The sequence below is a fragment of the Oncorhynchus gorbuscha genome, unplaced genomic scaffold (genome assembly GCF_021184085.1).
Source record: "Oncorhynchus gorbuscha isolate QuinsamMale2020 ecotype Even-year unplaced genomic scaffold, OgorEven_v1.0 Un_scaffold_717, whole genome shotgun sequence".
Taxonomy (NCBI): Eukaryota; Metazoa; Chordata; class Actinopteri; order Salmoniformes; family Salmonidae; genus Oncorhynchus; species Oncorhynchus gorbuscha.
This window is the reverse complement of record NW_025745777.1, coordinates 223,637-240,099: the sequence shown is the minus strand read 5'-3', so window position 1 is coordinate 240,099 and position 16,463 is coordinate 223,637. Positions and strand designations below refer to the sequence as shown.

Here is a 16,463-nt window from a genome sequence, read left to right as displayed (position 1 = left end):
ACTGAGTAAATAACAGGTGCTCTATAACAGTGAAATGTTTACAGGCCCATCCGAACAATGCACAGAGAAATACTAGAAGAATACTATCACACTAATAATATAAACTCTATACACACTATGAACGTAACGATAACTTACACACACCGAGTAACGATAACTTGGCTCTATGCACACACCGAGTAACGATAACTTGGCTCTATGCACACACCGAGTAACGATAACTTGGCTCTATGCACACACCGAGTAACGATAACTTGGCTCTATGCACACACCGAGTAACGATAACTTGGCTCTATACACACTGAGTAACGATAACTTGGCTCTATACACACTGAGTAACGATAACTTGGCTCTATACACACTGAGGAACGATAACTTGGCTCTATACACACTGAGGAACGATAACTTGGCTCTATACACACAGAGTAACGATAACTTTGCTCTATACACCCTGAGTAACGATAACTTGAATAGCTCTAGGTATACACACTGATAACAGATAAGGCTGTGGCTCTATACACACATGAGGAACGATAAGGCTCTATACACACTGAGGAACGATAACTTGGCTCTATACACAATGAGGAACGTTAACTTTGCTCTATACACACTGAGTAACGATAACTTGAATAGCAGTATAGGTAGGAGACAGGGTACAGTAGATAACAGTATAGGCTGTTTGGTGGGAGACAGGACAGTAGATAGCAGTACAGGCTGTTTGGTAGGAGACAGGACAGTAGATAGCAGTACAGGCTGTTTGGTAGGAGACAGGACAGTAGATACCAGTACAGGCTGTTTGGTAGGAGACAGGACAGTAGATAGCAGTACAGGCTGTTTGGTAGGAGACAGGACAGGAGATAGCAGTACAGGCTGTTTGGTAGGAGACAGGACAGTAGATAGCAGTACAGGCTGTTTGGTAGGAGACAGGACAGTAGATAGCAGTACAGGCTGTTTGGTAGGAGACAGGACAGTAGATAGCAGTACAGGCTGTTTGGTAGGAGACAGGACAGTAGATAGCAGTACAGGCTGTTTGGTAGGAGACAGGACAGTAGATAGCAGTACAGGCTGTTTGGTAGGAGACAGGACAGTAGATAGCAGTACAGGCTGTTTGGTAGGAGACAGGACAGTAGATAGCAGTACAGGCTGTTTGGTAGGAGACAGGACAGTAGATAGCAGTACAGGCTGTTTGGTAGGATGGGCGGATCCAGCTACTGACTCTGTTCACCCTCCTGTGATACTGAGTAGAAGAGAAGTACCAGACTCCTTTTGGACCAGCAGAGCAGTAAGAATCTCCCTTACAGCAGATCTGTAAGTACTTTTATAAGAGATCATGTGTCTGTTATTGGAAAAGTAATGATGAAAAATGTAAGCTTATCAAAAAAAGAAGACTATTTTATTTGTAGTTTGAATGTTTGAATGTTTTCTCTCTGGTTATCAGCATTTGTTGAGTGTTCCATTAGTGTGTTGTACGTCCTGCTGTGTGTTCTCTGTTAGTACTCAACTCTCTTTCCTCTCAGGGAGGATGGCCAACGTCCAGGTGCCTGTTGGTATGTCCTACTGTACTTTGGGTTGAGTGAAACTCTTGTTAACTATAAAGGAAGTTAAACAGTCGTGTGTTTTCAGTGGGCAGATGGATGAATGAAATCATGCTATAAAGGAGGTTAAACAGCAGATGGATGAATGAAGTCATGCTATAAAGGAGGTTAAACAGCAGATGGATGAATGAAGTCACGCTATAAAGGAGGTTAAACAGCAGATGGATGAATGAAGTCATGCTATAAAGGAGGTTAAACAGCAGATGGATGAATGAAGTCATGCTATAAAGGAGGTTAAACAGCAGATGGATGAATGAAGTCATGCTATAAAGGAGGTTAAACAGCAGATGGATGAATGATCATGAAAAGGAGGTTAAACAGCAGATGGATGGATGAAGCCATGCTTTGAGGTACTGTAGGACTGAATGAATTAACACATTAATGCATTAGAGAATGAACTAATACTTTGTCTACTCCACCCCCCCCCTCCTCCAGTGGCCATCGGTGCGTTTGGGGACAGTCCTGTCCAGATGACCTGTCCTACCTGTCACCAGACAGTGGTCACTAAGGTTGACTTCTCCTCTGGTGTCCTCACCTATCTCTTCTGTGGAGGACTCTTCTTCTGTGGGTGCGTACAAGAGTGTGTGTAGTGTGTGGTGTGTAGTGTGTAGTGTGTGTGTAGTGTAGTGTGTGTGTAGTGTAGTGTGTGTGTAGTGTGTGTGTGTGGTGTGTAGTGTGTAGTGTGTGTGTGTGTGTGTGTATAGTGTAGTGTGTGTGTGTGGTGTGTAGTGTGTGTGTGTGGTGTGTAGTGTGTAGTGTGTGTGTGTGTGTGTGTGTGTGTGTGTGTGTGTGTGTGTGTGTGTGTGTGTGTATAGTGTAGTGTGTGTGTGTAGTGTGTAGTGTGTGTAGTGTGTGTGTGTGTGTGGTGTGTGTGTGTGTGTAGTGTGTGTGTGTGTGTGTGTGGGGGGTGAAAGCCAATCCTACTGTTTGTCAGTGGGTTCAGGTCAGACACCACAGGCTGAAATGACTTGAATCAATCTAGCAATTTGTTGTTATTTTGATCCATTAATATTAGTAATTTTCACAAAATAAACAAATGTCAAACTTGATGAAAATGTATGTATTTGTTTTTGTTTATCATACTACCGTCATTAAATCAGTTTCAAAGCTCACTACATTAAATGACACATAATTTAATAAAAGCCCATTTCATAAGGAATGTTACAAACTGGACTATATTTCGTAACTTACTTTGATGAGGTTGTGATTAGGTGTAAATTAGGCTTTGGTCGTCTAATTGGGTCGTCTAATGGGGTCATCTAATGGGTTGTCTAAATGGTCGTCTAATGGGGTCGTCTAATGGGGTCGTCTAATGGGTCGTCTAAATGGTCGTCTAATGGGTCGTCTAAATGGTCGTCTAATGGGTCGTCTAACGGGTCGTCTAATGGGGTCGTCTAATGGGGTCGTCTAACGGGTCGTCTAATGGGTCGTCTAACGGGTCGTCTAACGGGTCGTCTAACGGGTCGTCTAATGGGGGCGTCTAATGGGTCGTCTAATGGGTCGTCTAAATGGTCGTCTAACGGGCCGTCTAACGGGGCGTCTAATGGGGCGTCTAATGGGTCGTCTAATGGGTCGTCTAACGGGGCGTCTAATGGGTCGTCTAATGGGTCATCTAAATGGTCGTCTAATGGGGGCGTCTAATGGGGGCGTCTAATGGGGCGTCTAATGGGTCGTCTAAATGGTCGTCTAATGGGTCGTCTAAATGGTCGTCTAATGGGGTCGTCTAATGGGTCGTCTAATGGGTCGTCTAACGGGTCGTCTAATGGGGCGTCTAATGGGTCGTCTAAATGGTCGTCTAATGGGTCGTCTAAATGGTCGTCTAATGGGGTCGTCTAATGGGTCGTCTAATGGGTCGTCTAACGGGTCGTCTAATGGGGTCGTCTAACGGGTCGTCTAACGGGTCGTCTAACGGGTCGTCTAATGGGGTCGTCTAATGGGGTCGTCTAATGGGGTCGTCTAATGGGTCGTCTAATGGGGCGTCTAATGGGGTCGTCTAATGGGTCGTCTAACGGGTCGTCTAATGGGGCGTCTAATGGGGTCGTCTAATGGGTCGTCTAATGGGGTCGTCTAACGGGCCGTCTAATGGGCCATCTAATTTCAGTGTATTTGACTTTTTTAACTGCCATTTCCTGGAAGTCAGACAAACCAAGCTAATTCCTCTCAGCTTCAGAGTCGTCTTCCTTCATGTTGTGAGGTTATGCCTCTCAGCTTCAGAGTCCTCTTCCTTCATGTTGTGAGGTTATGCTTTGATGTTTCCTCCAGGCCCAGAGGGAATTGTTGATATGTTGGTCAATTGTTTATTCTAGATAAAAATGCATTTTTACCTACGACTTTGGTATTTTACAGATAGAAAGATTAAGTATTTATCCACAATTCCAGTGTTTACTTGCTATAGTGTCATTACTTCTCCACCATGGCCTATTTATTGCCTTTAACTCCCTTATCTCACCTCATTTGCACTCACTGTATATAGACTTTTTTATTTTTTTGTTCTACTGTATTATTGACTGTATGTTTTGTTTATTCCATGTGTAACTCTGTGTTGTCTGTTCACACTGCTATGCTTTATCTTGGCCAGGTCGCAGTTGCAAATGAGAACTTGTTCTCAACTTGCCTACCTGGTTGAATAAAGGTGAAATAAAAAAAATAAAAAAATAGGCTCTGGACAAGTCAGGGCCTGGAGTGTTTTAACAAAATGAAACCAAAATATTTAAGCTGACTTCATTCAGGTTGAAATGCATTTGTGCAAATATGTATACACTATATTTAATGAGATATTTGAATGCAATATTTTGGAAAACATTTTTATATAAAATGTATTTAATTTGTGTCTACATTTTAACTGGTAAATGATGATTGTGATTAAGAGAAATAAAATCCCTTTTTGGCCTTAAGATGCATCTCCTTACAATGTTTGACCGTTGTTGTTCCTCCTCCTCAGGTTTGTTCTGGGTTGCTGTCTCATCCCGTTCTGTTTCGACAGGCTCAAAGACGCCAAGCACACGTGTCCCTCCTGCAAGACCCTCCTGGGGGTTTATAAGCGCTTATAAAGCCCATAATAACCAGCAGGAGACTCCTGTGTCTTTTGGGAAGCTAGCTACAACATTGTGTCATGTCTTCTGAGACAAGTTGCTCTTCCAACACAGTCTGTTGTTTGTCTCAGCTTCCACCCAGTAGAACTGCACAGCAGGCTACCACGTGTTTGAAAGACCAATTAGTTTAACTCAATAGAACAATTTAACTGTCACAGAATGTTGTCATTGACAGTGTTCCATTCCTTCCTGCCCTGTCCCTTGCTATCTAGTTACCGGTTGCCTTGGCAACGGCAAAAATGTGCGACTTAAATTGTTCTATTGAGTTAAATCTAATTTAACTGTCACAGAATGTTGTCATTGACAGTGTTCCGTCCCATCCTGCCCTGTTCCTTGCTATGCAGTTAACGGTTGCCTTGGCAACGGCAAAAATGTAGGACTTCAATTAGATTTAACTCAATAGAACAATTGAATTGTCATTGACAGTGTTCCATCCCGCCCTGTCCCTTGTTATGCAATTCACCGCTGCCTTGGCAACGGTAAAATATGTGTGCCATAGAAATAGACAACGTAGAATGTGAGTATTCATGGTTTGGTGGTTGTTGTATGATCTGTAAGTTATATTACTCTAATTGTCTCAATGCAGCACTGTGAGTCTTTCTGATTGAGTACTGTACTGGTTTGTTACTGTACTGGTTTGTTAGGAATAAACTGAGCCCTGAAAAATACAATCATTTCACAACCGCTAAAATGTTTTGTTAATTTGTAGAAAAACTTTTATTATCAGCCGTTAGTTCATAGGCTGTTTATTTCTTTATAAATACATTTTAAAAAATTGGGGGGGGGGATTGTGTAATAATATACATTTTTATTAATTAAATCATACATTCAACATCTGCTATTTAGTATCATCAAATGGCAGCATTGAGAAGACAGACAACAGTTTGAGCTGACATGAACAAAAGCACAGTGACATTCTAATGACATCAATCATTCTGCACTAGAGGAATTGGTTGTCATGACATCGAACAGGGTTTTGGCTCGGTGGATAAGTGTTGGAGATACTAACCCTGAGAAAAACAAAATGGCTGTCCCAGAAAGACGACATCACCAACACAGGACTTCTTTGTCATCTAATGAAATACTTTCATATTTTCACCCGAAGCCAAAGACAAGTGGCTCTATTCAATCCACATCGTAGAAGTTCAGCAGTACAGCATTATGTTCCCGTAGCGTAGACTGCATTCATGGTAAATGCTGCAGATGTTCCCGTAGCGTAGACTGCATTCATGGTAAATGCTGCAGATGTTCCCGTAGCGTAGACTGCATTCATGGTAAATGCTGGCAGATGTTCCCGTAGCGTAGACTGCATTCATGGTAAATGCTGCAGATCTTGGCTCAATAGGATATGACCTTTCAGCTACACAGACTGAATAGAGCCCTACAAATTCTTCTTTTAAACAACATTCCAACCACCAAAACAGAACCAGACTTCATTCCAACCACCAAGACAGAACAGACTTCATTCCAACCACCAAGACAGAACAGACTTCATTCCAACCACCAAGACAGAACAGACTTCATTCCAACCACCAAGACAGAACAGACTTCATTCCAACCACCAAGACAGAACAGACTTCATTCCAACCACCAAGACAGAACAGACTTCATTCAGACAGAACAGACTTCATTCCAACCACCAAGACAGAACAGACTTCATTCCAACCACCAAGACAGTACAGACTTCATTCCAACCACCAAGACAGTACAGACTTCATTCCAACCACCAAGACAGTACAGACTTCATTCCAACCACCAAGACAGAACAACATACAACGTGACACTTAAATAAAATGCAGAACTTGTCAGAGCAGAAACATTGATGTGACTAAAGTGCTAGATGGTTTTATAGTATATCCTTGTATTCAGTGATATTTACAATATCTAAGGCACTACCTGACTCTAAACGTATACATTTTTGTTTCCTGTTTGAGAACTTTACATGATGTTTTTCCCTGTCTGAGCCGAATGCGACTGGATGCTATATGGAGTCAGTTAACTCTCTCACTCTGAAATATAAAATCTCTGAAATCCGTGTTTAAATCAGTGTAGAATGTACAGGACAGCGACGGCCAGAGTGGTGAGGAGAAGGTGGAGGCCGAACGTTGGTCTGTTGATCGCTCCGCCGCTCGCTACACAGAAACAAAACAAACATTATAACTTTGTTCACTGAACCTCAAATCATAAATCTCTCTCTCGGAGCTCACAGAGAAATGAAAGAGAACCAACTGATCTTTCATAGATAAAAAGGAACGGTTATGTTTTACCTGTAGTTGTAGCAGCAGCTCCTCCAGCCACGGTGTTGACTGGCCCAGCTCCTCCAGGTGCCCCTGCACTGGTAGGAAGTATGATGGTTCCCACGCCAGCCGTGGTGGGGTCAGCCTTGCCTCCCTTCAGACCCAGCCCCAGATAGTCCAGGTCGGCCTGGAAACGGGTGCTGATCCAGGTCCGGACCGCGCTCTGGTTCTCATAGCTCTTCAGCTCTGGCAGGTTAGAACCCAGCAGACCTTTGACCTGGCTCACACCCAGAGTCTGAAGGTGGAGGGGTTAGGGGATAATGACAGACAGGTATGTATGTATGTAGGTAGGTAGGTAGGTAGGTAGGTAGGTAGGTAGGTAGGTAGGTAGGTAGGTAGAAAGACACACATACACACCTGTATAACAGTAGGGTCCAGGCTGATGAAAGTGTCCATGTCCATACTGATGTTAGAGGTGGACAGACGCTGGACGTAGGCTGAGTCAGCACCACCTAGTGGACAGACAGAGAGTAGACTGAGTCAGCACCACCTAGTGGACAGACAGAGAGTAGGCTGAGTCAGCACCACCTAGTGGACAGACAGAGAGTAGACTGAGTCAGCACCACCTAGTGGACAGACAGAGAGTAGGCTGAGTCAGCACCACCTAGTGGACAGACAGAGAGTAGACTGAGTCAGCACCACCTAGTGGACAGACGCTGGACGTAGGCTGAGTCAGCACCACCTAGTGGACAGACAGAGTAGACTGAGTCAGCACCACCTAGTGGACAGACAGAGTAGACTGAGTCAGCACCCCCTCGTGGACAGACAGAGAGTAGACTGAGTCAGCACCACCTAGTGGACAGACAGAGAGTAGACTGAGTCAGCACCACCTAGTGGACAGACAGAGAGTAGACTGAGTCAGCACCACCTAGTGGACAGACAGAGAGTAGGCTGAGTCAGCACCACCTAGTGGACAGACAGAGAGTAGACTGAGTCAGCACCACCTAGTGGACAGACAGAGAGTAGACTGAGTCAGCACCACCTAGTGGACAGACAGAGAGTAGGCTGAGTCAGCACCACCTAGTGGACAGACAGAGAGTAGGCTGAGTCAGCACCACCTAGTGGACAGACAGAGAGTAGGCTGAGTCAGCACCAACTAGTAGACAGAGTAGGCTGAGTCAGCACCACCTAGTGGACAGACAGAGAGTAGGCTGAGTCAGCACCACCTAGTAGACAGAGTAGGCTGAGACAGCACCACCTAGTGGACAGACAGAGAGTAGACTGAATCAGCACCACCTAGTATACAGAGTAGGCTGAGTCAGCACCACCTAGTGGTCAGACAGAGTAGACTGAGTCAGCACCACCTAGTAGACAGAGTAGGCTGAGTCAGCACCCCCTAGTGGTCAGACAGAGTAGACTGAGTCAGCACCACCTAGTGGTCAGACAGAGAGTAGGCTGAGTCAGCACCACCTAGTGGTCAGACAGAGTAGACTGAGTCAGCACCACCTAGCGGACAGGCAGAGAGTAGGCTGAGTCAGCACCCCCTAGTGGTCAGACAGAGTAGGCTGAGTCAGCACCACCTAGTGGTCAGACAGAGAGTAGACTGAGTCAGCACCACCTAGTGGTCAGACAGAGTAGGCTGAGGCAGCACCACCTAGTGGTCAGACAGAGTAGAATGAGTCAGCACCCCCTAGTGGTCAGACAGAGTAGACTGAGTCAGCACCCCCTAGTGGACAGACAGAGTAGGCTGAGTCAGCACCACCTAGTGGACAGACAGATTAGACTGAGTCAGCACCCCCTAGTGGACAGACAGAGTAGACTGAGTCAGCACCACCTAGTGGTCAGACAGAGTAGGCTGAGTCAGCACCACCTAGTGGTCAGACAGAGTAGACTGAGTCAGCACCCCTAGTGGACAGGCAGAGAGTAGTGAGTCAGCACCCCTAGTGGTCAGACAGAGTAGGCTGAGTCAGCACCACCTAGTGGTCAGACAGAGAGTAGACTGAGTCAGCACCACCTAGTGGTCAGACAGACTGAGGCAGCACCACCTAGTGGTCAGACAGAGTAGACTGAGTCAGCACCCCTAGTGGTCAGACAGAGTAGACTGAGTCAGCACCCCTAGTGGACAGACAGAGTAGGCTGAGTCAGCACCACCTAGACAGATGGTCAGCACCCCCTACAGACAGAGTAGACTGAGTCAGCACCACTAGTGGTCAGACAGAGTAGGCTGAGTCAGCACCCCTAGTGGTCAGACAGAGTAGACTGAATCAGCACCACCTAGTGGTCAGACAGAGTAGACTGAGTCAGCACCACCTAGTGGTCAGACAGAGTAGACTGAGTCAGCACCCCCTAGTGGACAGACAGAGTAGACTGAGTCAGCACCCCCTAGTGGACAGACAGAGTAGACTGAGTCAGCACCCCCTAGTGGTTAGACAGAGAGTAGACTGAGTCAGCACCACCTAGTGGTCAGACAGAGTAGGCTGAGTCAGCACCCCCTAGTGGTCAGACAGAGAGTAGACTGAGTCAGCTCCCCCTGGACAGGCAGAGTAGACTCGTATCTAAACTTCCGACTTCAACTGTATGTATGTTATGTATGTTATGTATGGCTGTGTTAGCTGGTAGGAGGTAGCAATGTATGGCTGTGTTAGCTGGTAGGAGGTAGCAATGTATGGCTGTGTTAGCTGGTAGGGGGTACCTATGTATGGCTGTGTTAGCTGGTAGGAGGTAGCAATGTATGGCTGTGTTAGCTGGTAGGAGGTAGCTATGTATGGCTGTGTTAGCTGGTAGGAGGTAGCTATGTATGGCTGTGTTAGCTGGTAGGAGGTAGCTATGTATGGCTGTGTTAGCTGGTAGGAGGTACCTATGTATGGCTGTGTTAGCTGGTAGGAGGTACCTATGTATGGCTGTGTTAGCTGGTAGGAGGTACCTATGTATGGCTGTGTTAGCTGGTAGGAGGTACCTATGTATGGCTGTGTTAGCTGGTAGGAGGTAGCTATGTATGGCTGTGTTTGCTGGTAGGAGGTAGCTATGTATGGCTGTGTTAGCTGGTAGGAGGTACCTATGTATGGCTGTGTTAGCTGGTAGGAGGTACCTATGTATGGCTGTGTTAGCTGGTAGGAGGTAGAGGTACCTATGTATGGCTGTGTTAGCTGGTAGGAGGTAGAGGTACCTATGTATGGCTGTGTTAGCTGGTAGGAGGTAGAGGTACCTATGTATGGCTGTGTTAGCTGGTAGGAGGTAGAGGTACCTATGTATGGCTGTGTTAGCTGGTAGGGGGTACCTATGTATGGCTGTGTTAGCTGGTAGGAGGTACCTATGTATGGCTGTGTTAGCTGGTAGGAGGTACCTATGTATGGCTGTGTTAGCTGGTAGGAGGTACCTATGTATGGCTGTGTTAGCTGGTAGGAGGTACCTATGTATGGCTGTGTTAGCTGGTAGGAGGTAGCAGAGACAGTACTGCGGCTCTGGAAGGCCCCTTCAGCGATGACGAACAACGTTCTCTTCTTCATTATGCTGCAGTTGGTCACCGTCAGGGCATTGGCCTTACTGCAACACGGTGAAACAAACACAGCCGTCTTATTGTCTTATTGTCTGACATCACACGTCAACACAACCGTCTGACATCACACGTCAACACAACCGTCTGACATCACACGTCAACACAACCGTCTGACATCACACATCAACACAACCGTCTGACATCACACGTGTCTGACATCACACGCAACACAACCGTCTTATTGTCTGACATCACACATCAACACAACCGTCTGACATCACATATCAACACAACCATCTGACATCACACATCAACACAACCATCTGACATCACACGTTACAACCATCTGACATCAACACAACCATCTGACATCACACGTCAACACAACCATCTGACATCAACACAACAGTCTGACATCACACATCAACACAACCATCTGACATCAACACAACCATCTGACATCACACATCAACACAACCGTCTGACATCTGACATCAACACAACCATCTGACATCACACGTCAACACAACCATCTGACATCAACACAACAGTCTGACATCACACATCAACACAACCATCTGACATCACACGTCAACACAACCATCTGACATCAACACAACAGTCTGACATCACACATCAACACAACCATCTGACATCAACACAACCATCTGACATCACACGTCAACACAACCATCTGACATCAACACAACCATCTGACATCACACGTCAACACAACCATCTGACATCAACACAACAGTCTGACATCACACATCAACACAACCATCTGACATCACACATCAACACAACCATCTGACATCAACAACACAACCATCTGACATCACACATCAACACAACCATCTGACATCACACATCAACACAACCGTCTTATTGTCTGACATCACACGTCAACACAACCATCTGACATCACACGTCAACACAACCGTCTGACATCACACATCAACACAACCGTCTGACATCACACATCAACACAACCATCTGACATCACACATCAACACAACCATCTGACATCACACATCAACACAACCGTCTTATTGTCTGACATCACACATCAACACAACCATCTGACATCACACATCAACACAACCATCTGACATCACACATCAACACAACCATCTGACATCACACATCAACACAACCGTCTGACATCAACACAACCATCTGACATCACACATCAACACAACCGTCTGACATCACACATCAACACAACCATCTGACATCACACATCAACACAACCGTCTGACATCACACATCAACACAACCATCTGACATCACACATCAACACAACCATCTGACATCACACATCAACACAACCGTCTGACATCACACATCAACACAACCATCTGACATCACACATCAACACAACCGTCTGACATCAACACAACCATCTGACATCACACATCAACACAACCATCTGACATCACACATCAACACAACCATCTGACATCACACATCAACACAACCATCTGACATCAACACAACCATCTGACATCACACATCAACACAACCGTCTGACATCACACATCAACACAACCATCTGACATCAACACAACCATCTGACATCACACATCAACACAACCGTCTGACATCAACACAACCATCTGACATCACACATCAACACAACTGTCTGACATCACACATCAACACAACCGTCTGACATCACACATCAACACAACCGTCTGACATCAACACAACCATCTGACATCAACACAACCGTCTGACATCACACATCAACACAACCATCTGACATCACACATCAACACAACCATCTGACATCAACACAACCATCTGACATCACACATCAACACAACCGTCTGACATCACACATCAACACAACCATCTGACATCAACAACACAACCATCTGACATCAACACAACCATCTGACATCACACATCAACACAACCGTCTGACATCAACACAACCATCTGACATCACACATCAACACAACTGTCTGACATCACACATCAACACAACCGTCTGACATCACACATCAACACAACCGTCTGACATCAACACAACCATCTGACATCAACACAACCGTCTGACATCACACATCAACACAACCGTCTGACATCACACATCAACACAACCGTCTGACATCACACGTCAACACAACCGTCTGACATCAACACAACCATCTGACATCACACGTCAACACAACCATCTGACATCAACACAACAGTCTGACATCACACATCAACACAACCATCTGACATCACACATCAACACAACCATCTGACATCACACGTCAACACAACCATCTGACATCACACATCAACACAACCATCTGACATCACACATCAACACAACCGTCTGACATCACACATCAACACAACCATCTGACATCACACAACACAACCGTCTGACATCACACATCAACACAACCGTCTGACATCACACATCAACACAACCATCTGACATCACACATCAACACAACCATCTGACATCACACATCAACACAACCGCCTGACATCACACATCAACACAACCATCTGACATCACACATCAACACAACCATCTGACATCACACATCAACACAACCATCTGACATCAACATCAACACAACCGTCTGACATCAACACAACCATCTGACATCACACATCAACACAACCGTCTGACATCACACATCAACACAACCATCTGACATCACACATCAACACAACCGTCTGACATCACACATCAACACAACCATCTGACATCACACATCAACACAACCATCTGACATCACACATCAACACAACCGTCTGACATCACACATCAACACAACCATCTGACATCACACATCAACACAACCGTCTGACATCAACACAACCATCTGACATCACACATCAACACAACCATCTGACATCACACATCAACACAACCATCTGACATCACACATCAACACAACCATCTGACATCAACACAACCATCTGACATCACACATCAACACAACCGTCTCACACATCAACACAACCATCTGACATCAACACAACCATCTGACATCACACATCAACACAACCACATCAACACAACCATCTGACATCACACATCAACACAACCATCTGACATCACACATCAACACAACCGTCTGACATCAACAACACAACCATCTGACATCACCACACATCTGACATCAACACAACCGTCTGACATCACACATCAACACAACCATCTGACATCACACATCAACACAACCATCTGACATCAACACAACCATCTGACATCACACATCAACACAACCGTCTGACATCACACATCAACACAACCATCTGACATCAACACAACCATCTGACATCAACACAACCATCTGACATCACACATCAACACAACCGTCTGACATCAACACAACCATCTGACATCACACATCAACACAACTGTCTGACATCACACATCAACACAACCGTCTGACATCACACATCAACACAACCGTCTGACATCAACACAACCATCTGACATCAACACAACCGTCTGACATCACACATCAACACAACCGTCTGACATCACACATCAACACAACCGTCTGACATCACACGTCAACACAACCGTCTGACATCACACATCAACACAACCGTCTGACATCAACACAACCATCTGACATCACACATCAACACAACTGTCTGACATCAACACAACCAACCATCTGACATCACACATCAACACAACCGTCTGACATCAACACAACCATCTGACATCACACATCAACACAACCGTCTGACATCACACATCAACACAACCATCTGACATCAACACAACCATCTGACATCACATCAACACAACCATCTGACATCACACATCAACACAACCGTCTGACATCAACACAACCATCTGACATCACACATCAACACAACCATCTGACATCACACATCAACACAACCATCTGACATCACACATCAACACAACCGTCTGACATCAACACAACCATCTGACATCACACATCAACACAACCATCTGACATCACACATCAACACAACCGTCTGACATCACATATCAACACAACCATCTGACATCACACGTCAACACAACCATCTGACATCACACATCAACACAACCATCTGACATCACACATCAACACAACCGTCTGACATCAACACATCAACACAACCATCTGACATCACACATCAACACAACCATCTGACATCAACACAACCATCTGACATCACACATCAACACAACCGTCTGACATCACACATCAACACAACCATCTGACATCACACAACACATCAACACAACCATCTGACATCACACATCAACACAACCATCTGACATCACACATCAACACAACAACACATCAACACAACCATCTGACATCACACATCAACACAACCATCTGACATCAACACAACCGTCTGACATCACACATCAACACAACCATCACATCAACACAACCATCTGACATCACACATCAACACAACCGTCTGACATCAACACAACCATCTGACATCACACATCAACACAACCATCTGACATCAACACAACCATCTGACATCAACACAACCATCTGACATCACACATCAACACAACCGCCTACATCTGACATCAACACAACCGTCTGACATCAACACAACCATCTGACATCACACATCAACACAACCATCTGACATCACACATCAACACAACCATCTGACATCACACATCAACACAACCATCTGACATCAACACAACCATCTGACATCACACATCAACACAACCATCTGACATCAACACAACCGTCTGACATCACACATCAACACAACCATCTGACATCAACACAACCATCAATCAACAAACCGTCTGACATCAACACAACACATCTGACATCACACATCAACACAACCATCTGACATCACACATCAACACAACCATCTGACATCTGACATCAACACAACCGTCTGATTGTTCCTCATACTGTAGATCAGGAGAAGACACAGACTGGTGACTAGTGAACACAGGTCCTCCTCAGGAGGCTGGTGTCTAGTGAACACAGGTCGGGTCCTCCTCAGGAGGCTGGTGTCTAGTGAACACAGGTCGGGTCCTCCTCTCAGTCTTACCTCAGGCTACTCTGTGTAATGGTCTTCAGGAGGCTGGTGTCTAGTGAACACAGGTTTGGTCCTCCGATGGAGTTGAGCTCGGCACTGCCCAGAGTATTTCCTGAGTTACTCAGGTACTTACTGATGATGGCCTGCGCCTATAGGGGGGACATGAATAGATTGGTAAATGGCCGACTGATTGATTGGGTAATCACTTGACAGACAGACACAGAGACAGACAGACGGACAGACAGACGGACAGACGGACAGACAGACAGACGGACGGACAGACGGACAGACGGACAGACGGACAGACGGACAGACAGACATGGAGGACAGACATGGAGGACAGACAGACATGGAGGACAGAGATAGATAGATAGATATCTGGCTACCATAACAGCATCCCAGTTTCCATTGGAGGACAGAGATAGATAGATATCTGGCTACCATAACAGCATCCCAGTTTCCATTGGAGGACAGAGATAGATAGATAGATAGATAGATAGATAGATAGATAGATAGATAGATAGATAATCTGGCTACCATAACAGCATCCCAGTTTCCATTGGAGGAGTCCATCAGAGCTGACAGTGTGTCGATCTTGGTGATGTTCCACATGGTGATGTCAGCATTAGTGGCAACGCGCGAAGCCGGCCCAAGAACCTGCACCTTCGCTTCTGGGATGGTGGAGTTTGCGGAGTAGGCCTGACGGGCGGGACACAGGAAACAGGAAGTACAGGAGGATAAAGCTTCATAACACCCATGTCATACTATCTGTACATTCTCTCTGTTAATCAGACATGATGATAATGTAGTTACACCGGGGCAGATGTAATGATAACGTAGTTACACTGGGTCAGATGTAATGATAATGTAGTTACACTGGGTCAGATGTAATGATAATGTAGTTACACTGGGTCAGATGTAATGATAATGTAGTTACACCAGGTCAGATGTAATGATAATGTATTTACATCAGGTCAGATGTAATGATAACGTATTTACACCAGGCCAGATGCAATGATAATGTATT

General features: G+C 45.3%; 2 protein-coding genes across 3 annotated transcripts in view; one reads left to right on the top strand and one right to left on the bottom strand.

The window, feature by feature from the left end:
• Positions 1-954: 954 nt before the first annotated feature.
• LOC124019912 (lipopolysaccharide-induced tumor necrosis factor-alpha factor homolog) lies at positions 955-5,371 on the top strand. Of its 2 annotated transcripts, none has more exons than XM_046335353.1 (4): positions 955-1,308; positions 1,518-1,568; positions 2,031-2,163; positions 4,537-5,371. In XM_046335353.1, exons 2-4 carry the CDS (start codon positions 1,523-1,525, stop codon positions 4,643-4,645), a joined length of 288 nt encoding a protein of 95 aa, XP_046191309.1. In that variant the 5' UTR covers positions 955-1,308; positions 1,518-1,522; the 3' UTR covers positions 4,646-5,371. The 2 variants fall into 2 exon arrangements, with proteins under 2 accessions (XP_046191309.1, XP_046191310.1); XM_046335354.1 differs by having other exon boundaries at positions 992-1,308; positions 1,518-1,547.
• A 932-nt stretch (positions 5,372-6,303) lies between these two features.
• LOC124019910 (mesothelin-like protein) overlaps positions 6,304-16,463 on the bottom strand; it is an 11,802-nt gene continuing 1,642 nt past the window's right edge. Inside the window, exons 3-8 of the mRNA XM_046335352.1 lie at positions 15,974-16,135; positions 15,449-15,585; positions 10,334-10,467; positions 7,342-7,436; positions 6,955-7,219; positions 6,304-6,819 (exon numbers count right to left, since the gene is read on the bottom strand). Coding sequence (XP_046191308.1) covers positions 6,731-6,819; positions 6,955-7,219; positions 7,342-7,436; positions 10,334-10,467; positions 15,449-15,585; positions 15,974-16,135 — 882 coding nt within the window. The 3' untranslated portion in view covers positions 6,304-6,730. The remainder of the gene's footprint in view (positions 6,820-6,954; positions 7,220-7,341; positions 7,437-10,333; positions 10,468-15,448; positions 15,586-15,973; positions 16,136-16,463) is intronic.

What these genes read in the sequence shown, in the direction of transcription:
- LOC124019912 (XM_046335353.1), top strand. Translation starts at nt 1,523, where the DNA reads ATGGCCAACGTCCAGGTGCCTGTTGGTATGTCCTACTGTACTTTGG. An exon ending in TATGTCCTACTGTACTTTGG is followed by an intron (nt 1,569 to 2,030) that starts GTTGAGTGAAAC and finishes CCCCTCCTCCAG; the next exon opens with TGGCCATCGGTGCGTTTGGG. An exon ending in GGAGGACTCTTCTTCTGTGG is followed by an intron (nt 2,164 to 4,536) that starts GTGCGTACAAGA and finishes CCTCCTCCTCAG; the next exon opens with GTTTGTTCTGGGTTGCTGTC.